Genomic DNA, 23,539 nt, shown 5'->3' on the forward strand with positions numbered 1-23,539 from the left:
TGGACCAATTTCTGTTGGTGGGTGGGACAAGATTTTAAGCCTCTGGAAAGCTATCACCCATAACAATTCAAACATATTATTTGATATAACAGCTCTGTAATCAGGTCTAATATTGAAGTAATCACAGTGAAATAAACCAAATAACAAATAGAAAACCCATGGAGATGATGAATGACATGAAAATGAATAAAAATGCCCATCTGTAGCAGGAAGATTCCTAAGATTTTGATGGCGCTTTATATTCCAAAGCACTGAACAAACAAGAGCTAATTTATCCTCCCAACTCCCTGTAAAGTAGGCGAGTAAAAACTATTCCCATTTTACAGCTATGAGGTTGTGTCTACATTGGCAAGATTTTACACAAAAGCGGCTGCTTTTGCACAAAATCTTGCCACCTGTCTACACTGGCTGCGAGTATTTGCACAAGAACACTGACAAAATCAGTGCTTCTTGCGCAAAATCAGTACAAAATCAGTGCTTCTTGTGCAAATACTCTGATGTTCCCACTCAGGGATAAGCCTTCTTGCGCAAGTATTCTTGCGCAAGAGGCCAGTGTAGACAGCAACGTTAATTTCTTGCGCAAGAAAGCCCGATGGCTAAAATGGCCATTGGAGCTTTCTTGCGCAAGAGAGCATCTACACTGGCACAGATGCTTTTGTGCAAAAGCAAATCTTTTGCGCAAAGGCACATGCCAGTATAGATGTTCTCTTGCGCAAATACTTTTAACGGAAAAACTCTTCCGTTAAAAGTATTTGCGCCAAATCGTGCTAGTGTAGACACAGCCAGGAATGTTCAAGTGATACACAGCAAGTCACTGGCAGACCAGCATTTAGAATTCTTACATTGCTGACTTCCACCACTATGCTCAGTCCACCAGACAACACTGCTTCTGCACAAATGTAGCAAGTGCACTAGAATATGTGTGCTTCTCATCGCAGCAAGAGAGAGCGAGCAAGACACACAAGAACCGTATCAGGCATCATTGAGACAGAAAAGAATTCAGGAAGGATTTTTCTCTAGGAGTGTTTTGGACGCAGTTCATCAAATGGACACCAGGGTTAAAATCTTGCTTCTACTGATTTCTGGGGCCAGGATTTCATCTCGTATTTTTTTCAAGAGATGATGTTTTATGTATCCTCATCATTTGAAGCTTGGAGCCAGCTTCCTTTTTACACCATTCTTCACAGAAGGGTAACGTGAGCCGTGGTACCAATAGCCACAGCAGGCCCCAGGGCAAGGTTGGAGAAGGGCCTGGCTCTGCACCCCTGGAAGGGGTGGGGCAGAAGAGGCGGAGCCTAAAGCAGTCAGCCCTTAGTGGGCTCCTCTCCCCCCCAGCCCTCAAAGATGCATGGAGTGGCACTCCTGCTAAAGTTAAAATGGACGGGGGTTCTGGCTGCCACCGCTACCACAGCAGCAGCGGCCGAGAGCTCTGGGCGCCTTTGAAATGGTGGGTCCCCCTGCCTCCCTCCTGCCACCGGATCTGAATGTGAGTAATGTCGCCAGGTCCCCTGGTGTTGGGAGGAGGGAGCAAAAGGGACCATTGTCCTGCAGCCTGGTGATTCCAAAGGCTGTGGCAATCCGGGCCCTTCTATCCACCCTGAGAGCCCTGTGCAGCACACCCTAGTGCAGTACATTCTGGGCAGTGTTCCGGGCTGGTTGCCCCCAGTCTTGCCCCTTCTGCCCGAGGCCCTGCCTCTTCCGGGAGCATGAAGTCAGCCTATCCACTTTGCCTCAGGGACCAGCAATTCTGTCAGCTCCACTGAATGTAGATAAGATGGAGCTACATGTATGGAGAGGCTAGAAGGACGAGCCTAAGCCTATCCGATACTGAATAAGGTGCCAGACCTGACCACTTTCCATTTGCTCCTGGTTGGTTTGGAAAGGGGACTGCTGTAGTGTGAGGTCTCAGCTGGGTAAGCTGCTGCACACTCTATACTTCCATTGACATCAGTGGGCATAGGAGGCCCATAGTAGCAGCTTACAGAATGAATGCACTTTTACCAAACTGGTAACTGTTACCGATGGTATTTATTTAATCAGTCAGTCCTTTATTTAGTCTCATTAGTGCTTATTACATTAAGTGCAGCAACACCAAAAAGCACCAGTCAGGATCCTGCTAGGTACTATATCAGCACATAGGAAGATAGGCACCTGGACCCCAAATGCATGTAGTCTAAGGCCCTGATGCTGTACTTTACCTGGTGCAGGTGTCGAATGAGTTGCAGGACCCGCCCCTAGGTATTATTTATTTGTGCCTGGAGCTTTTCTTGTTGTGTTGCTGTGTATGTAACTTTGCACCATTTTCCCATTAGTTTATCTGAGGAGTAGAAGGATATTTTACCCTCTTTAATTCTGGGGAAATGAATTAATTACCTTAATTTTAAATCAGACCCACCACCTATTATTTCTCAGCTCATTTTGTTGCAGGTCTTGCTACACTGGCTGACTCCATACAGTGTACTTTATATTTCCAGTTTTCTTATGGCAGATGAAAATCGGTGTTGATAAATGCAAAGTCATGCACTCTAGAAAATATAATCCTGACTATACATATAGAATGATGGGGCCCATATTAGCTGTTACCACTCAAAAGAGAGATCATGGAATCATCATGGATAGTTCTCTGAAAACATCCTTTCAATGTGCAGTGTCAGTTCAAAAAACAAAATGTTGGGAATCATCAAGGAAATGATTGATAATAAGACAGAAAATAGCGTATTACCTCTGTATAAATCCATGGTATACCTACATTGTAAATACTGCATGTAGATGAGGTCGCTCCATCTAAAAAAAAAAGATATATTGGAATTTGAAAAGGTTCAGAAAAGGGAAACAAAAATCGTTAGGGGGTATAGAAAAGCTTCTATCTGAGGAGTGATTAATAAGACTTTTCAGCTAGGAAAAGAGACGATTAAGGGGGGATATGATAGAAGTCTATAAAATCATGACTAGTGTGGAGAAAATAAATAAGGAATTGTTATTTACTCCCCATAACACAAGAAATGAAATTAATAGACAAGAAGTTTAAAACAAAAAGAAGCATTTTTTCCCACACAATACACAGTTATCCTGTGGAACTCCTTGCCAGAGGATGTTGAGAGGTCCAACTATAACGGGATAAAAAAAAAGAACTAGATGAGTTAATGGAACATAGGCCCATCAATGGGCAGGACGGGCAAAGATGGTGTCCCTAGCCTTTGTTTGCCAGACGCTGGGAATTGGTGACAGGGGATGGATCACTTGATAATTATCTGCTCTGTGCATTCCCTCTGGGGCGTCTGGCATTTACCACTGCTGGAAAACAGGATACTGGGCTAGATGGAGCTTTGGCTAGATGGAGCTTTTTCTGTTAGTCTGGTTACCATGGACACCAGATATCCCCCCCCCCTTTTATTTATTTTCCTTATCAAATTCAGTATGACAGGTGAGACTAAATAAGTTAATGTAATATCAAATAAATAACAGAAATGCCATATAACAATAATGTGAACAGAGTATTTTATGGAGTGCTCACTCATTTAGAACAGGGAAAGCATAGATTTTAGATCACCTCAAAAATATGTGCGCAGCAGCATTCTTTCCCTGTCAGTGCTTTGAAGTCTAACAAGTTATGCTTCTCCTCATCACTTTATGGAGCTTCTGCACATTCCAAAGCATGACCCTGTGTTGCCAGTTGTTACTCTTGGAGCACCATCTAATGGATGAGTTATGAAAGGTTCCTTTTTGCTAAAAAGACGACAAGCCAAAGTTCTTTGCAGTCATTAGATACCCATTTATCAGCATCAATGTACAACCAAAGCTAGTTCATCCAAATACCAGTTAACCAAAACCCTCAGTTAACCAAAATGGGATCATGTTCCTGATATCAATATGTGGCTTATAGATATTCCCAATTTTAATGTTCCTGGAAACTCTGAATTATTTTGGATTACATTTTTTTCTAGTATGCACCCATGAAAATGTTTAATATTTGGAAAATCTCTAATGTTCCATAGGGAAGAATCTTGACTCAATGTGCAGCATCAGTCAAAAAAGCCAACAAATTGTTAGCAATCATTTTACAAGAGATAGACAATAAGGGTATGTCTAGACTACATGGCTCCGTCAACGGAGCCATGTAGATGAATTTACTAGACATAGGAAAATGAAACGGCGATTTAAATAATCGCGGCTTCATTTACATCAAAATGGCCGCCGTGCTGTGCCGATCAGCTGTTTGGCGGCACAGCGAGGCAGTCTGGACGCGCTGCGATCGACAAGGGCTTCCTTTGTCTACCGCGGCGCGTCCAGACTGCCCCGCTGTGCCACCAAACAGCTGATCGGCACAGTACGGTGGCCATTTTGATGTAAACGAAGCCATGACTATTTAAATTTTATTGCCTCAGTATAAATCCATAGCATGCCCAAATCTTGAATACTGTGTACAGATGTGGTTGCTTCATCTCAAAAAAGGTATTTTAGCATTGGAAAAAGTTCAGAAAAGGACAACAAAAATTGTTAGGGGTTTGGAATTGGTTGCCATATGAAGAGCGATTAAAAAGACTGGGATTTTTCTGTTTAGAAAAGAGGAGACTAAGGGGAGATATGATAAAGGTCTATAAAATCATGACTGGTGTGGAAAAAGTGAACAAGGAAAAGTTATTTATTTGATCCCATAACATAAGAACTAGGGGTCACCAAATGAAATTAATAGATAGCAGGTTTAAAACAAATGAAATATTTCTTCATGCATTACACAGTCATCCTGAGGAACTCTTTGCCAGAGGATGTTGTGAAGACCAGGACTTTAACAGAGTTCAAAAAAGAACTAGCTAAATTCATACATCAACAATGGCTGTTAGCCAGAGTGGGTGGAAATGGTGTCCATAGCCTCTGTTAGTCAGGGGGACAGGGGAGAGATCGCTGGATGATTACATGTTCTATTCATTCCCTCTGGAGCACTTCCCATTCGCCACTGCCAGAAGACAGGATACTGGGCTAGATGGATTTTTGGTCTGACCCAGAATAGCCATTCTTATGTTCTTGTGACTATCAGCTGTCCCTGCTCTGTCCTCCACACATGGGGGTTGTTCCCCTACCCATCACCTGTCTTCTTGGCAGACATCTCTTGGTTTTTCTCTTGCCTGAACCCTGCATCATCCAGAAAGTTCCTGGTTCTCTTGCTGCAGTGAGAACAAACAGTTTCTCTCTCCACAGACAGCCTTCCCACTGATCAGTTGAGTAAGTTCTGCTGGGAAATTTGTCCTTTCAGCTGTTTCTAGACCCAGCCGGCTGCAGCACCTGCAAGCTCTTGGCAACCAGCAATGCAGGAACATCCTTAGCAACCAGTACCACATGCTTCTTCACCTCCTACTCAGCAAATGCCTGATAGCCCACATACCTCTGTGTTTGCAGACTAGGATTTTTGCCTCACTCAGAATCTCGGAGTGTTTTTGCCCAGTCTGTTTCTACCCCAATTTTCTCTTCCTCCTTAGAGACTCCGTTTCTTTGCACAGGGATCAGTTCAACCCATGGTCTGCCTTACCCTCTTGTTTACAATGGGAAATAATATAAAGAGTTATGTAGCATCTTGGTATCTCAGCTTCTGGGATGAAGACCATTCATTCTCTCCATGAACCACCTCCAACATAACTCATGACCCATCTACCATGCCTGCCTGGGGCCACAGAACCATCTTTATTGTCCCCATGGATTTCTAAGGAGTTCTCTTCAACAAGATGGAGGTATAGTAAAACTCCATTGGTCCGGCATCCAATGCTCCAGCACTCCTGATGGTCCGGCACCATCAGGAACCCGGAAGTGCTCCAGGCAGCCGGACAATTGGAGCTGCTCTGTGTCCGGCTTCTCTGATTCAGCCGCTGCTGAAACTGACCAACAGCTGAATCGAGGAAGGGGGGCAGAGCAGAGCTGGGGGCAGAGCAGCTGGGGTGCTGCCGGGTTGGTCCCGTAGCGCTGCTCCTCGGGGCTGCGGGACCAACCAGGCAGCACCCCAGCTGCTCTTGGGGATGCCTGGGGCAGAGCAGCTGGAATGCTGCTGGGTTGGTCCCGCAGCGCCGAGGGGCAGCGCTACGGGACCAACCTGGCAGCACCCCAGATGCTCTGTCCCAGGCGTCCCCAAGAGCAGCTGGGGTGCTGCTGGGTTGGTCTCGCAGCGCCGAGGGGCGGCGCTACCGGACCTACCCGGCAGCACCCCAGCTGCTCTGCCGCAGGCATCCCCGATTCAGCCGCTGGTCAGTTTCAGCAGGGGCTGAATCACGGAAGCCGAGTGCAGAGCAGCTCCAATTGTCCGGCTGTTCAGGGATGCCTGGGGCAGAGCCAGAATATCGGAAGGGGGGGCTATGAGGGGTCTGGGGTGGCATTCCCCCCACCCCAGGCCCCTCATAGCCCCCCCTTCCAATAGTCCGGCATATCTGATAATCCAGCACCCCCTGAGTCCTAAAGGTGCTGGATTATCAGAAGTTTACTGTAATAACTCTGAGAGTCTAGTGGTAATAACTCCAGGAGTAAAGATCCCAGCAACCTAACCGAAGTTGTGGTGGTTATTATTGCTTGTATCTTTGCCTCATTTGCTTTGGGAGTCCTTCCTAAACAACAAAAACTAGGGCTACGTCTACACTGGCCCCTTTTCCGGAAGGGGCATGTTAATTTCAGAGATCGCAATAGGGAAATCCGCGGGGGATTTAAATATCCCCCGCGGCATTTAAATAAAAATGTCCGCCGCTTTTTTCCGGCTTTTAGAAAAGCCGGAAAAGAGCGTCTACACTGGCCCCGATCCTCCGGAAAAAGCGCCCTTTTCCGGAGGATCTTATTCCTACTTCGAAGTAGGAAAAAAGCGCCGGAAAAAAGCGGCGGATATTTTTATTTAAATGCCGCGGGGGATATTTAAATCCCCCGCGGATTTCCCTATTGCGATCTCTGAAATTAACATGCCCCTTCCAGAAAAGGGGCCAAGGTAGATGAGCCCTAGGTGTTTAGATAGAGGCACCTGTATAAACCAGCCAGGATTCCCTTTGCATGATTCCACCCTGTGGTGAACAAGGAGTAGTGACCAATGGACCAGTAGATATTCATGCTCAAAGATCTTTGAATATAATTATTGTGTCTTCATGATGAAAGTGGAATGAGTATTTCCTGTCCCTGAGGTGGACTCTTAAATCCTTCCTGTTATCTGAGATCATAGCTTCCCTACTGATGTCATTGGCGATCTCTTTAATGGACTTCCCAGTGGGTGTTTAAACTTGTAAGTGCTTGACTGCACCATATCTTTTGAGTAAGGCATGTCTGAATCTAAACTCCAACTGGTTTATTAATATGTCATTGTCAAAGCTTTTAGTGCTGCAACATTTTTTTTGCCAAAGTCCAGACATCAATTTGGCAGGCAGTATTTCAGTTTTCCCCCCACTCTCACAACTCCTTTAGGATTTCCCTTCTCCTGTTCTCTGTACTGAATTAGAAGACATGACAAATGCATCCTTATGTCTAAACATTAACCACATTTATTTTCTCTCATTTTTGGCACAAGCTAATCTTTGTTCCCCATTAAGGACTTTGAAATGATAAGGGATTCGTGTATTGTATGTACATTTAAATTGCTGTCTGTCTTACTATGGTAACATTGTTGTTCTGGCAACATCGTACAAATTTTGGAAGACACAGGATAGATCAATTAGTCATCCATTTTATAGCTTCTCACATAGAGTAGCCTTTCATAAGGATTAACTGCACACTTCTGAATATGCTTAAGCAAATTCTATTTTAAAAAACACAAATATTACAATTTCATTCTAAAGTATCTTTTTGTCCCTCATACAAGAGTAATCACCCAAGTAATCACTAGGGCCTGGTCTGCACTAAAGGGGAAAGTCGACTTAAGATACATAACTCCAGCTATGTTATTTACATAGCTGGAGTCGAAGTATCTTAAATCGTGTTTTGGCACTGTCCACACAGTGGAAGGTTGATGGGAGCACATGTTTGTGTCGATTTCCCTTACGTCTTGTGAGGAGCAGAACTACCGGTGAAAACAGGGGTGCCCTCTCTGTTAGAATTAGTGTGTCTTCACTAGATCCACTAAATCGAACCCCAGAAGATCAACTGTGACGGTGTTGATCTTCTCCATGGTGTAGACAAGCCCTAGGTGTCACAGGTATGATATGCTCCCTCATAGAAAATATTGCTTAATGAGTGACTGGCTACATTCTGTGCCATTATCAGGTGGTCTTCTGATGTTGGATGAGTTGAAGTAATGCCCTGCGAGTGAGTGAGATGGAACACTCCTGGCTCTCCTTCCCATGCACCATATTCTATAAGGATAAAATGACTCTAAGGACTCATCCTAAATTCGTGCCCAACATCTCATCCTCATTCCACCTAACCCAGCTAGTGCACTTACCTACATTCCATCCAAAACCACACAGCCCCCTGTGGGTGTGTTACATGCATTAGATGTCTGTCACACTCTGGCCTTTGAACTGGACAGAACAAAGACCCTTCGTAAATATCCTAGAATATTTGTATCAATGAGAGGAAGATCACAAGTTGTGTCTATAGACTATCCACACAAAAAGAATGATAGTCCTGTGACACCTTAAAGAGTAACAACAATATATATAGTATCATGAGCTGTCATGGGGAAAAACCACTTCATCAGATGATGAACTGGATGGAAATAACACAAACCAAGTTGTTTATAACAGGAAAAAAGGTACCTGTCAATTGTAGGACCGGTGTTAATGAGGCTAATTAAGTGGGCTGGAAGAGTGCCATAGTTAGTTCAATTGACAGGTATCTTTTTCTCCCCTATCATAAATAATTTGGTTTCTGTTATTTTCACTCCAGCTCATCATCTGAAGAAGTGGGTTTTACCCACCAAAGCCCATGGTACTATATATTTTTTTGTTAATCTCTAAGGGTATGTCTACACTACAGCACTAACTCGAACTAACTTAATTTGAATTAGTTAATTCAAACTAAGCTAATTCGAATTAGTGCATCTAAACCTAAAAACTAGTTCGAATTAGCATTTTGCTAATTCGAACTAGCATGTCCACATTGAGTGGACCCTGAACCAAGGTTAAGGATGGCCGGAAGCAGTGCCGGCAGGGCATCAAATTAGGACTTAGAGCGTGGAGCTGCTGTCTCAGGCTAGCCGAGGGCTGTGCTTAAAGGGACCCGACCCCCACCCCAGACAGACAGTTCTCAGGGGTTCCCCGCTTGCAAAGCAGTCCTGGCTTGGAGTGCCCTGAGTGCCCACACTCGGCACATCACAGCACTCGGCCATCAGCCCAGCTGCACTTGCCGCAGGCTGCCATCCAGGGGGGAGTCAATCGGGGGGCTGCAGGAGAGCTTCCACCCCAAGGAGCCCGCAGAGCCACCCCAGTCCTCCCCATTGGGGGCTCGTACCCCATTCCTCCCTCACTCCTTTCCACTTACCCCTCCCTAGCCCCCCTTCCTGATGTACAAAATAAAGGACACGTGTGTTCAAAAATAGAAACTCTCTTTATTGAACAAAACTCAGGGAGACGGGGAAAAGGAGGTGAGAGAGGGGAAGAGAGAGGGTGGGAGAGGGGAGGACAACTAAAATGATCAGGGGTTTGGAACAGGTCCCATATGAAGAGAGGCTGAAGAGACTGGCACTTCTCAGCTTAGAAAAGAGGAGACTGAGGGGGGATATGATAGAGGTCTATAAAAGCATGAGTGGTGTGGAGAGGGTGCATAAAGAAAAGTTCTTCATTAGTTCCCATAATAGAAGGACTAGAGGACACCAAATGAAATGAATGGGTAGCAGGCTTCAAACTAATAACAGAAAGTTCTTCACACATCAAATAGTCAACCTGTGGAACTCCTTGCTGCAGGAGGCTGTGAAGGCTAGAACTAGAACAGAGTTTAAAGAGAAGTTAGATAAATTCATGGAGGTTGGGTCCATGGAGTGGTATTAGCCAGGGGGTAGAAATGGTTTCCCTGGCCTCTGTTTGTGGAAGGCTGGAGATGGATGGCACGAGACAAATGGCTTGGTCATTGTTTCGGTCCATCCCCTCCAGGGTACCTAGTGTTGGCCACTGTCGGCAGACAGGCTACTGGGTTAGATGGACCTTTGGTCTGACCCAGTACGGCCATTCTAAGCTCAGGGCTCAAGGTCGGGGGTCCCACTGGACCACCCTGATTTTCATGCACACCTGCTCCTGGGTGGCCAGGCTGGCAGCTATCCTGCCCTAGATGGCCACTTTCCTGTGCCTAGTGTGGAGGTCATGGATGAGGTCCACGATCTCCGCACTAGACCAGGCGGGCGCCCGCCTCTTGCGGACCTGGGCAGGCTCCCGGGAGCCTCCAGCCTGGTCCCGGGAAGAGGCGGAGGGCTGGGTGGCAGCAGGTGGCTGGCTCAAGCCGTGCCAGGTGCAGGGTCTGCTGGCTGGGTGCTGGCAGGCTTGCACCTGGCACGGGCACCATAGCCAGCCCGTGCCCCTTTAAGGGCTCCGGGGCCGGGAGGGGGGCAGACGAGTTTCCCTGGTGGTGCCCAGAGTGGCCACCAGGGAATGCTGGGGAGGGCTAGCCTCCCACTAGTTCGAATTAAGTGGCTACACAGCCCTTAATTCGAACTGCTTAATTCGAACTAGGCATTAGTCCTCATAGAATGAGGTTTACCTAATTCGAATTAAGTGCTCCGCTAGTTCGAATTAAGTTCAAACTAGCGGAGCGCTAGTGTAGCGCCTATCAAAGTTAATTCGAACTAACGTCTACACTAGTTCGAACTAGGGAGGCTAATGTAGGCATTTGAAGTTGAAAATGGACAGCTATCTACTATATATTTCAGAGAGTTTAAATATCCCGGGCTTTATTTGCATCTTTCCGTCCGGGCGCCATTTTTAAATCCCCTTTGTCCGAACTAACTGCCCGCGGCTACATGCAGCAGTCAAACGTTAACTCGAACTAAGTCCTTAGTTCGAGTTAACTGTTACACCTCATTCCAGGAAGGACTTAGTTCGAGTTAACGTTTGACTGCCACGTGTAGCCGCGGGCAGTTAGTTCGGACTAGGGGGATTTAAAAATGGCGCCCGGATGGAAAGATGCAAATAAAGCTCGGGATATTTACATCCCGGGCTTCATTTGCAACTTTGAATGCCTACATTAGCCTCCCTAGTTCGAACTAGGGGGCTAGTGTAGACATACCCTAAGGTGTCACAGGACTGGACTACTCATTTTTAAAGTTACAGACTAACACGGCTGCCCCTCTGAGACTATGCACACAAAGATTATCTAAATGGATAACAAATTACATCCAGTTGTGCTACTCCCTATGCAACACTGAAGCCCCAATGGGCATTAGAAGAAGTCTAGTGACTTCCATAGCGTTCGTGCACAACTCACCCATCTTAGACATATGTGGAGCAGCCCCATGGGCATCTGAACAGATGTTCACTTACAATGATTCTGTCATGCTCAGCTTGAGCACAGACACAAGAATCCTTGCCCCAGCTGCAGACTCAATTCTGAAGTGCCTTCCAGCTTCCTTAGGGTACTCTACATTCACCTGGAGTGGAGCACCAACAGGGAAAGCACTTGAAGAAGAAGGGAGGGTTACTGCAAATTGGAACAAAAAGTAAAATTTTGAAATTTCAAAATTAAGAATAAACATTTTGTCCCAATGATTAGATATTAGGATGGCTTCACCGCGTGCCAACCTTTGTGTATCTGCATTGTGGAAGAAAGGGACAGCTATCTACTATATATTTCAGAGAGTTTTGTCTGTTTGTGTGTCTGTGCACCCTTCCCCTTCTCACCTGGGCCCTAGCTGCTGTGGTGAGAGGGGGCTGGGGTTGTCTTCTCTCTTCAGGGAAGCCTGCTACTGAACCCCTCACCCTCAACATCTCTCCCCACTCTTCCCCCCGGAGCAGTGATTTTAATTAAGAAAAACAAAACTTATTTGAGTTAAGGATTTGAGCCATGCTGGGTAAATCTTATAGTAAGGTCATACTAGGGACTCCATTTGTTGCTCTGAGTACTTTCTCACAGAGGGTGCCTCAGAGCTCCATTCTTTCATTTCTCCTCTTCGGTGTGTATGTGATAGAGAGATGGTTGATACTTGGAATTTCCCTAATTGTTGTTGTAGCTTCTTGGTCCCGTGGAGGTTGCCAGACCAGAGAGTCCTAGTTTAGAGAGGTTAAACCTGAACAGCCTCTCCCCGACTTACAAACTGGTTACAGACAAAGCAATTGGTCGTAACTCAGTTTGTTCATAAGTTGGACCCCATAGAGTTACACACAACCACACTGTTCATATGCGCGGATCGTGTTCATAACTCAGGGTCCGCCATTTACGACAGCTTCGGTCGTAAATGTGAATGGTCGTAAGTCGACCGTTCGCAACTCGGGGACCGGCTGTATAAGCAGTTCCTTACCCAAATGAAGTTGTTCTTATTTCAGGCCACACTTCAAGTCAAAGATGATCCTTTACTCTGACTTGGATCTCTGGTGTTTCCCTTTGTTTCTTTTGTATCTTAGTGGGCCAGGCTCTTCCCCCAGCCAGCCAAAGACAAAGGGATAGATGGAGTATGTCTACACTGCAACACTATTTTGAAATAATTAGCATTATTCTGAAATAACTTAGTCCACGTCTACTCAGCAGGCAGTTATTTCGAAATAGTGTCAAAATTCTGTTAAGCTGGAGGACTTCTTACTCTGACTCCTGTAACCCTTATTATATGAGGAATAAGGGAAGTCAGAGGAAGAGTGCTCTATTTGAAATAAGTGCTGTGTAGACACTCCATATTTTGAAATAAGCTATTTCAAAATAAGATACGCAATTGACATAGCTCAGTTTGCGTAGCTTCTTTCAAGTTAAGCCTTGAAGTGTAGACGCACCAATAGCATCCCATTGTTTTTATAGATTCCATTCTGGGTAGGAATCTTTTTTTCTCTATCTCCATCTTCTATGGAAAATTACCATATCAAACTATCTCAGAGGGTTAGCTGTGTTAGTCTGTAACTTAAAAAAAAAATTTAAAAACAGTGAATGATCCTGTAGCATCATGGGGTATGTCTACACTACCCTCCTAGTTCGAACTAGGAGGGTAATGTATGCATACCGCACTTGCTAATGAAGCCCGGGATTTGAATTTCCCGGGCTTCATTAGCATAAGCGGGGAGCCGCCATTTTTAAATCCCCGCTGCTTCGAACCCCGTGTAGCGCGGCTACACGGGGCTCGAACTAGGTAGTTCGGACTAGGGTGCCTATTCCGAACTACCGGTACACCTCGTTTCACGAGGAGTACCGGTAGTTCGGAATAGGACCCTAGTCCGAACTACCTAGTTCGAGCCCCGTGTAGCCGCGCTACACGGGGTTCGAAGCAGCGGGGATTTAAAAATGGCGGCTCCCCGCTTATGCTAATGAAGCCCGGGAAATTCAAATCCCGGGCTTCATTAGCAAGTGCGGTATGCATACATTACCCCGCTAGTTCGAACTAGCGGGGTAGTGTAGACATACCCTTAGAGACTAAAAAAAAATATACAATATCATGAGTTTTTGTGGGCACAACCCACTCCACTCATTTAAAGAAGTGGGGTGCTACAGGACCATCAGTTGTTTTTTAAGTTTTTTCCTGGTCAAACTAGTATGCTCCTACCAGGTGGCATGGTCACATGTGTTCCTAGGACCAACCACTGCTTAGACCAGAGCTACTCAACTTCGGAAGCCCTGGGGACCGTAATGATACTCACAACACATGCTGCAACTTAAATGTGGTTGCATATACATGCAAACACATATGCAAATATATGCAAATAGCTTCTTTCACACTGACGAGCATGAATACAAAGATTAGGGCAAGACTACGCAACATATAGGCCCCATTTAAGTCAGTTCTGCTGATATTAATAAAATGCAATATTTGCCCGATTTCTACCCATATGACAGCACTTTTAATGAGCAATGACGGTTCAGGAATTTAACTTCTAAAATGCATATCAGCAGAAGACCATTATACTGACTACTTTTTTGTTTTGGCTCCCACCCGTGTGGGGCCGTGTGTTGAGCCCAGCTTAAACCCAAACTGCACCGTGGGCGGCAAACAAACAGGCCGCAGGCTGCATGCGGCGCATGGGCCACGTATTGAGTAGCCCTGGCTTAGACAAACAAGGCTGTTCTCAAGCCACTAAGTTGATCACCCAGTCATTAAGGCTTTCAGGTGCACAATGGATGGCTCACATTTCCACATTTAAAACCATAAAAAATCTCATCCCTCGTATTTCTAACTTTACATACAATGATACATGCTCCCAAATAAGATATACAGGTCCAGCAAATTGTAACATTAAAATGGATAGGTTACATGAAGAATTTTGATCAAAGCATCTTTGAGTTATGCATATTTATACTCATAAACCAATTTCATAAATCATGGGGTGGGGGTCATCACAGTTTATTTGTTTTGATGAGTGGCACCATGCAGAAACCCTAACTCATTTTAATTGTAACTGCTTTACATATTAGCAAAAGATAAACATTTAAAAGATATTTGAGATCTTATTTTTAGTAAAGTAAAAATACTAAAGGACTCTCAGGTGAGAGGAAAGAAATTGTGTTAATGCAGTCTATCAGAGGGATCACTAAGACACATAATAATAAATACATAATTAATAACATAAAGCCAAATGGGTGTTTTCCATCTCCATAGTCTATGGGTCAAACTCTCTGCTGCTGTAACTCTGCTGAAGTCAGCAGAGAATTTGGCAGTAGGTTTCTATAAGAAGGCGAAAAATGTAAGAATATCAGGACAAGTTGCTGAGAGTGAGATCTAGCAGCCTATGGAATGATCTGCCAAGAGACTTTGGAAGACAAAGCCCTGGCAGGAAGATAACTGAATGAAAATGTTCCAGCTCTAGGTTCTGTGCACAGTGAAGACGGCCGACAGACTTGTCAGGGCCCTGGGTAAGGCAGGGGGGAGGGCTTTGCTCCCCGGAAGGGGCAGGTCCTTGGGTAGAATAGGCAGGGCTTTCAGCAACAGGGGTGAGGTTAGCATTCCTCAGGCAGCCCTCAGTGCCACCAGAGTGCACTGTGCAAGGTTCCAACAGTAATTTAAAGGGCCTGGGTGTCTGGCTGGTGCTTCCTTCACAGGGCCTTTTGAATTGCTGGGCTCGAGGGCAGTTTGCTCCCTCTCCATCAGTGGGCAGGTGTACAAAACAGTACATTAGACACCAGCATCTTAAATCCAGCATGACTTTGTCTACATGTGGCTCGACTAAAGAGAGGGCGATATATGGCTCACAAATTCGTTATCAAGTTAATTGTCATCTTTTCTTGCAATACATCATAGGCAATACGAATAATGTCAAAATGTCGTAGCTCTTGTGTGAATGGCCCATGTGATATTTCCATCCCAAGTTTATACAATAAGTTTTCTTCTTGCAGTATTTCCTTTAACATGAATGGAGCTCTCCTACAAGGTTGAACATATATCTGAGCATGTTTTCAAAGGTAACGAATGGTGAAAGGTTGGCCAAAGTTAATTGGACTGAAATGCTTTGGTTTAAATAAAGATTTTGGGTTCCAGATAGAGGTATCTGGGTGAAATGTCAGCGCTTGGGATGTGCCAGAGCGCAGAGTAGATGATCTAATAGTCCCTAACGGCCTAATCATCTACAAAATGATAAAATAATCATGTTCTTTTTCTTCTTTGAATATCCAGTCCATGAGCTTAATAGAGATTGGGAACCCTTCCCAGAGTTTGGAAAATGTATGTCGCTGGGCCTATCTGCAACAGAAGCCTGACACTGCACATGCAGAATATCATGACCATGCTATATTTCTTACAAGGCAGGATTTTGGCCCGTCTGGCATGCAAGGTAAGGTGTATGCTGAGTGAGAAATTGTTTTATAAATATTACAGTCACTGATCGGGGATTCTTTCGCAGTTCAGAAAAGCTCATTTCGCTTAGGAGCAACTAACAGGCGGGCCTGCTGACTGGAGGGGAAGGGAAACTGCCTCAGGGCCCAGCAATTCCAAAGGGCCCAGGGCTGCTGTCAGCCGTTGTTACTGGAGCAATGGCGGACGGAGCCCCGGGCCCTTTCAGTTGCTGCCTGAGCCCTGCGTGATGCGCTCTGGGTATTTCTGAGGGCTGGCTGGGGGGAGGGGTGAAGCAGCATGATGCTGAGGGCTGGCTGCCCCACCCTGCCCAGTCCAGGAGCATGGAGCCGAAACCCCCAATGCCTATGTCAGCCCCCCTTGCTAACATGTACCAAGTGTGATCATTTTGCCAAGTGCTATTTGTGTTCGGGTGACCTGTGCTAGGAATGCATTTATTTCTGTTTCAATCCCCATTGCTTTACCGTTCTACGACAGTAGCACTGTTCTGAGTAGGGTTTCCAGGTATCCGGTATTGACCCAGACAGTCCGGTATTTTCACCTCCTGCCCGGTAAAAAAAATTCAGAAAACACCGGACACCTACAATGTCCAGTATTTTATGATTCTTTTTCCTGGCCAGGAAGTGAAAATACTGGGTGCTTATCAGGTTCCTCAGGGGAGCAGGAAGACAAGATGGCAGACAGCCTCCGGCAGACTGTTAGGGCCAAAAATCTTCAAAGCATTTCTTAAAGGTGCCACGCTGGGTTTTTAAATTTTTTATTTAGTAACTCTCGGGGTCCTTTTTTTTTTTCTTTCTTTCCTCAACAACTTTGGTCTCTCCCTTTTTTTTTTCTCAACAGAATTTTTTCCCCAGTGTTCTTTTTTGAGGGGGGGGTCGGTATTTTTGGTTAAACCATCTGGCAACCCTAGTTTTGAGACACATGTAGAGTAACTAGATAGCGAGTGTGGAAAATCAGACTGGGGAAAGGAGGGTAGGTGCCTCTATAAGACAAAGCCTCAACTATTGGGACCATCCCTATGAAATCAAGACATTTAGTCACCGTAGGAGCATGTCTTTACTCTTATTTGTATAGAAATTGTATTGCTTTGATCCATGTATTTAAGGGGTGTGTGTGTATATATATAATGCCTTAATAGACTAGAAGAGTAGCCCCTGCTTTTACTCCCTTTACAGGGCATAGCTTGCACTCTCTGCTCCCTTGTGGAATCATCCTGCTCAGCAGGGCTGACAGCCACCACGGGCCTGAGGGAGAAGTGGGAGGGGGAACCTGACTCTGTGGCACTGGAAGGGGTGGAGCCTTGGATGGAAGGGGTGGGGCCTAAGGCAAACAGCCCTTGGTGCTGCCCAGAGCACAGCGTTACCCCCCAGCCCTCAGCCACCCAGAGTGGCAGAGCAGGGCTCCCATGGCAATTCAAAGGGGCTCAGGGCTCTGACCACCACCACTGACACAGTAGCAGTGGCAGCAGCCAGAAGCTCCAGGCCCCTTTGAAATGCTGGCCCCTATGTAATTGTCCCCTTTGCCCCCACCCCTATCAGCGGGCCTGTTCCTATGGGCTCCTCTCTGCTCCAATGGGATTGACTAGCAGGAGCTCATTGAGGACCTGAGCGGGAAGACGCCTCTGACATCAGGCTAAAGTAGCGAGTCCTTGCCCCCGCTCTCTCGACCCCTTCACAAGACTAGGTACAGAACGGCCCGAAAGGGGATTTCACGGAATTCTTGGTGAACTGCGGAAGTAAATGTAATTGGTTCAGTGGCCAGACTTTGTGTTTTCCATAGAAGTGGGAGCACATCATTAAAAGTCCAGGGCAGGGATCTTATTACTTTTCAACGCAACAGTTTAGTTGTGTCCAGGCCACGCATGAACTAGGAGATGAATATGCTTGTTTCACCTGGGATAATACTTGGCTGACTTGGAGCCTGATTTCATGTTTCTTTTAGATAGCCATCATGTAATAGAATGCATCTGATCTAAGGCCAGGTCTACACTAAAGGGGAAGGTTGAATTAAGATGCACAACTCCTGCTACATTAATTACATAGCTGGAGTTGATGTACCTTGATTTCCCCACTGTCAGTGAGAGGGTAACAGGAGCTTCCAGCCCCTCCCCTGCTCTCACAGAGCTTTCAGAGTGCTGCAAATAGCTCGTGTGCTGTGTCCAAGCTCAGGGACAGAGGGAGGAGCAGGGACAGGTGGGCCGGTTGGGGGAAGAAGCAGGGGAGCCCCATGCCTAGGGCCCGGGGAGGGGGATTGTCCCAGGTCCTGCACCCCCCTTGGAGTAGCTCTGGTACCATCTTACACTTCTGTGCTACTGCAAGACCCAAAATGCCCAGCAGTAGAGATTACATGGAGGTGTTTGTTGAATAAAGAGTTCTCAGAAACATTCTCTCCCCCAGATTCACTTATTTCATGAGTCATGCTTTCTCTGCTTAGGCTATGCGCCAGTAACTGGAATGTGCCATCCTGTACGGAGTTGCACCCTGAACCATGAAGATGGTTTTTCCTCTGCATTTGTGGTGGCCCATGAAACGGGGCACGTGTAAGTACTTGAAAAGGGCCTCTCTTATTATGTGGTGGACCCTGGGGACTGTTTGTGGTGCAGGGAAGATGTGTCCTTGTGGTTAAGACACAAGATTAAAGAGTTAGAGGTAGAGTTCATCCTTATTTCTGACAAGTCCTTTGCGACCTTGAACAAACCCACAAAACTGTGTATATCTGTTTTTGCAGCTGTAAAATGCAGATATGCTTACCTATTTCCCACGCACATTCTCAGGCTAAACTGATCAAGGCCTACAAAATGCATTCTGATCTCTTGTCAGAGGAGCAAAGCATTTATTGTTATGGAAAAGAATTATTTGCTGTAGCGGAAGGCATGACCCTCGAAAGCAACTCTCAGTGAATAGACTCACATCTTCTGTGTGTACATCTCCATCTAGAAAGACAGTAAAACATCTCATAGTATGGGGGTTGGGCAAACTCAGGGCCGGGGGCCGGATCCAGCCTGCCAAGCATTTTTCTCTGGCCTGGCCAGCTGATTAGCAAACTGTGCATATTTACAGCCCGCAGCATGTGTTCTGCCGCCCCTCCCCCCCACCTTGCTCATCCTGCAGCCGAGCTGCTGCCAGGATTCTCCTGCTAGCTGTGCAGAGTGGGGGAGGTTGGCAGTAGAGAGGGAAGTATTGAAGTCAGGGTGTTCCCCTGTCCCTATACCCCATCTCTGCAGAGCAGGGGTCCTAGACGGAGACACAGTCAGCAGAACTGCTCCAGTCTGAAGCATGTGACTCAGGAGTGCAGAAGAAGTGGATAGGGAGGACAACAGAGCAGGACTGATTTCCCTTAAAGAGACAGAGCATGGCTTCTCTCCAACTTAGCCAGCACATGCACTCTCTGTGTCACTGCCAAACACACCCAGTCTGTGCAACAGTGTTTCTGTGCCACACACTCAGTCACATACACACTCTTCCAGTCTCTGTGCCACATATACTGCCGTACACACTCACTCTATGCCACAGAGTCTGTCTCTCACACACAGAGTGTCTCTTTCACACACACACACTCGTGCATTCTCTCTCTTTCTATCTGTAGCCCCAGCCCCACCCTTTCCCCCGAGGTCCCACCTTTAACCATGTACCAAAATTTGTGAAGTGCCCCCCCTGCAAAAATTATTGCCCACTTCTGTCATAGAGGGGCTGTATGATACAGCATAATAACACGTCAAGAACTGCAGCTACAGCCATTTCCTAATACTTTTCATATGAAGGATCCAACTATTTTATTTGTTTGTGTAACAAGAGCTGTTTCCAGGTAGGGAGCTGATGAATCTTTTTATTTTAGGACAACTCGGTTTCTTTGGGAGTAAAGCACATTCACTGAGTTGCCCTCATCCCCTCAGACGAATCTAAAATTCCAGAAGTCTTTTAATTGAACAGGGCTTTACTCGTCCTACATTAAGAATACTTGTTGAAGTCTGGTGAATCCTACGGTGCATATTAATTAGACAGGGACACTGACTTCATTCCTACCTGTATCGGTTTCTCATATCACTAAATTTTAGCTTCAGCATTTCAGTAGCTGGGATTAAAAGAAACATATGATCAGATTGAATGATACATCACTAAAGATATTTTTAGCTTGTGAAATCACCTTTAATCAGAACACATTGCTGTACAGTTCGTTATCAGTGATATGTCTCCCAAAAGAAGACCCAGCATTAGTCAAATATCATTCTCGAAAAAATAGAGTCGAAAGCCCTAACAAAGGAAAAGCGGGAAGATTGGTTTTGTTTTGTGTTTTTAATAAAGAAAAATGGAATAAAAAATTGCTGTCACTTGGGGATCTACATCCCATTTACTGTTAGTGGGACTAAAGACCATAAGCCACTTAGGGACTTTGGATTTTACCCATGATGAAAATGTGCTTATTCTCTTACCTTTGTTCTAGATTAGGCATGGAACATGATGGGCAGGGCAACAGGTGTGGGGATGAGGTCCGATTGGGGAGCATCATGGCCCCTCTTGTCCAGGCTGCGTTCCATCGCTTCCACTGGTCTCGCTGTAGCCAACAAGAGCTGAACAGATATCTACAGTGAGTAACATACGAAGCTGACTCTGCCTAGGAAGTTTTTGAAAATGTCTCTGAGTGTTGTATTTGAACTTTGTGCTTTTATTAGCTACTAAAAGGGATTTAAAAAAAAAACTAATCCCTTCCTGCCTGAAACAAGCCACTTTTTCAGGAGATGCTAATAACAAAAGCTCAGGTTGACTTTTCATTTCATTATAGCTATTATTGATATTGAAATTTGATAATACACTTGAACCTCCGCACTCTGAGAGTCCCTAATCCAGGAACACCCGTGGTACAGAGGAGGAACAAACTGCGTGCTGCCTATCTCCTCCCCCAATCTGGGGGCACGGCAGAGCAGCAACATGCTTCCTCTATGGTTTTTCCCTGCTGCTTCCAAAGGGTGGAGGGTGCAGGGCACCAGGTACACACCCCACCACCATCCCCTTCACGCCCAGATCCTGCAGTCCCTCCCCAGCCTGGCAAAATCTTTAATCCGACATACCCTGTTTCCCGGGGTTGCTGGATTAAAGAGGTTCCAGGATATGCATGCTGTCATCCTAGAATCTACAAGCAAATATCATTACTGGTCATGTGACGAGCTTGCTTCCACCCAGGCTGCAGCTGATGGAAACCCTGTCTCATTAATCTGAGTAACACTTTTCCGCTGAAGCTGGATAATTCACTGCAAGTCTGATGGGTAGCAGTAACACATCAGCAACATTTCCAAATACTAAAGATGTACTGAGCAAGTTGCAAGGGGAAATTGTGCCCTCTGATATGTGTGCAGGCTTCCCCTTGTCTTCGGAGGCAACCTCTCAAGAACACCAAAAGGAAGAATTTGGCCCTCTAAGGCTTTCTTTCTTTACCTTTAATAGGGTTACTATATTTGACACTCCAGAGAGGGGGATATATATATATATCTATATATATAGACATAGATATACACTATCTAACACATTAATACAACGTGAGTTGGTAGATATTGATACAGATACACTTCCTCTCAGGAATGACCTCTTTTTTGGAAGTTCAAATATGGTAACCCTTCCTTTCAATACTCTGTCATTACAAAGGCCGATCCCTTTCCCATGATTTCTGCCAGTCTCCTCTTTGTTTCTTTCCTGCTTACAGGAAAACCATCAACTTGAAACATAATTTTTAAGAACTAGCAGAGAACTTGGCCTATTTCTGTGTCCTTGTTACGGGCCAGGCACTCACCCCCACGGTGCCTCCCACTGATCACTCAGGGAATCAGCACCTCCCAGGGAACCTCCAAACCTCCTGTACCTCAGTGGCCTGTGGTCATCTAGCCCCTTACCTCAGGGGCAAACTGCCATCTGAAATGGCCACTCATCATTGGCAAGGGGGTGTGGACCTGCTGCCTTCTCCTGCCCTGGCTTCCTCCCTGCAGCCCTAGTACCCTCAGGCGTTACCTCAGCCCTGCAGCCTGGGATCGAGGTGAGGTCAGAGTTCCCCAGCCCTGCTCTGTCTCAGAAAGCCTCTAGCTTCCCTATCAGTCAGGTCCCTTCTGCGCCCCAGCTAAAGCAAGAGTGTCTGTTCTCCTTTGGCCAGGAGCCCTTTTTTACACAGCCACAGCTGGGCCCTAATTGTCTGCATCTGCCTCAGCTGTGGGCTCCTCCCAGGGCTGGATTACCCAGACTAAGCACGTGCTTAGGGCACCAGCAAAGCAAGGGCACCAAAAAAAAGAGAGATTTTATGGTATAGTATTGTTTTTATTTTGAATTACGTATGGGGGGACACCATAATCTTTTCAGTGTTTAGGGCCTCTATAGGTCTTAATCTGGCCCTGGCTCCACCCTCTCAGCCTTCTCCCAGGGCAGGGTATTAACCCTTAAACTTCCAGTGCGGGGCAGACACCCCATCACAGTCTTCCTGTCAGTGGATGTGTTTTTAAAAATCACATTTTTCCTATTTAAAAAAAAATCTTTTTCTGTCTCTGGTTGCTGTGTGAAAGACATACGAACCACAGGGAAATCTATTAACTGAATATACCGGGGTGGGGGGACACACACTCTGAAAATGACTAGAAAAAAGTTGCAAAATACATTAAATAAACCAATTGGTAGAATCTGTTCTTTATTGTCTCACTTTTTTTTTAAGTTACGATATTTGAAATGTTATTTTTGGTAATAATAGGTAAAAAATTATCAGGGGAAAATGTACTTTTTTTCATTAAAGTCCCTTTAAGCTATTTGTGTTAAATGAAAGTAATCTGGGCTAGAGTTCGAATTCATTTTTTAAGCATCTGCTACAGTTATATGCTTCTATGAATATAAATATTGCACAGATAAGAAACGCATATGATGTCTTGTTCTAAAGTAGACCTTGACTCAAAATTCTGTCCTTCATTCATTGAGATCACCAGATTCGCCCAAATAACTGCCAGATAAAGGGCAGTCCCGTTCTTTTTACAGAATCCACAAGGAATTTGATCCTAATGGACTTTTCGTTGCCATTTCTTGCAAGAACAACTTTTGTGAATATGATGAATAATGGCAGAAAACTTGAGAGGAAAATGATGGACATAAAAACAGATAAATGAGTTTGTTAAATTTAACTTATTTTGTGATATCACAAAATAATACTAGATCAAATATGAATACAGAAGGGATAGGGCCCACCATGTGATACTTGAGGGATAGGGCCCACCATGTGATACCTGGCTATTAGCCAGGGGATAAAATGGTGTCCTTGGCCTCTGTCTGTCAGAGGCTGGAGAGGGATGGCAGGAGACAAATCGCTTGATCGTTGTCTTCGCTCCACCCTCTCTGGGGCACCTGGTGCTGTCCACTGTCGGCAGACAGGATACTGGGCTAGATGGACCTTTGGTCTGACACAGTATGGCCATTCTTATGTTCTTATGTTGAGAAAGTAGCTTAGTCAGCCATTACTGCTTGCAACAGTTTGGCTCTCCTGTGGTCCAGGAGTCTTCCCCATGTATGTTTCAAGTTCATGTGTTTGCAGTAGGGACGTACAAATGTTTAAGACACCTAGGCTGTGTCTATACTGGCCACTTATTCCGGAAAATCAGCCGCTTTTCCGGAATAACTTGCCAGCTGTCTACACTGGCCCCTTGAATTTCTGGAAAAGCACTGACGA

The 23,539-nt window shown here is 45.5% G+C and overlaps 1 protein-coding gene across 1 annotated transcript in view; it reads left to right on the plus strand.

Annotated features, from left to right (window-relative positions):
* ADAMTS2 (ADAM metallopeptidase with thrombospondin type 1 motif 2) overlaps positions 1-23,539 on the plus strand; it is a 310,181-nt gene that overhangs the window by 233,433 nt on the left and 53,209 nt on the right. Inside the window, exons 6-8 of the mRNA XM_075900502.2 lie at positions 15,680-15,836; positions 18,290-18,395; positions 20,297-20,440. Of these exons, the coding sequence (XP_075756617.2) occupies positions 15,680-15,836; positions 18,290-18,395; positions 20,297-20,440 (407 nt within the window). The remainder of the gene's footprint in view (positions 1-15,679; positions 15,837-18,289; positions 18,396-20,296; positions 20,441-23,539) is intronic.

Source organism: Pelodiscus sinensis, chromosome 16 (assembly GCF_052426305.1).
Source record: "Pelodiscus sinensis isolate ZL-2025 chromosome 16, ASM5242630v1, whole genome shotgun sequence".
Taxonomy (NCBI): Eukaryota; Metazoa; Chordata; order Testudines; family Trionychidae; genus Pelodiscus; species Pelodiscus sinensis.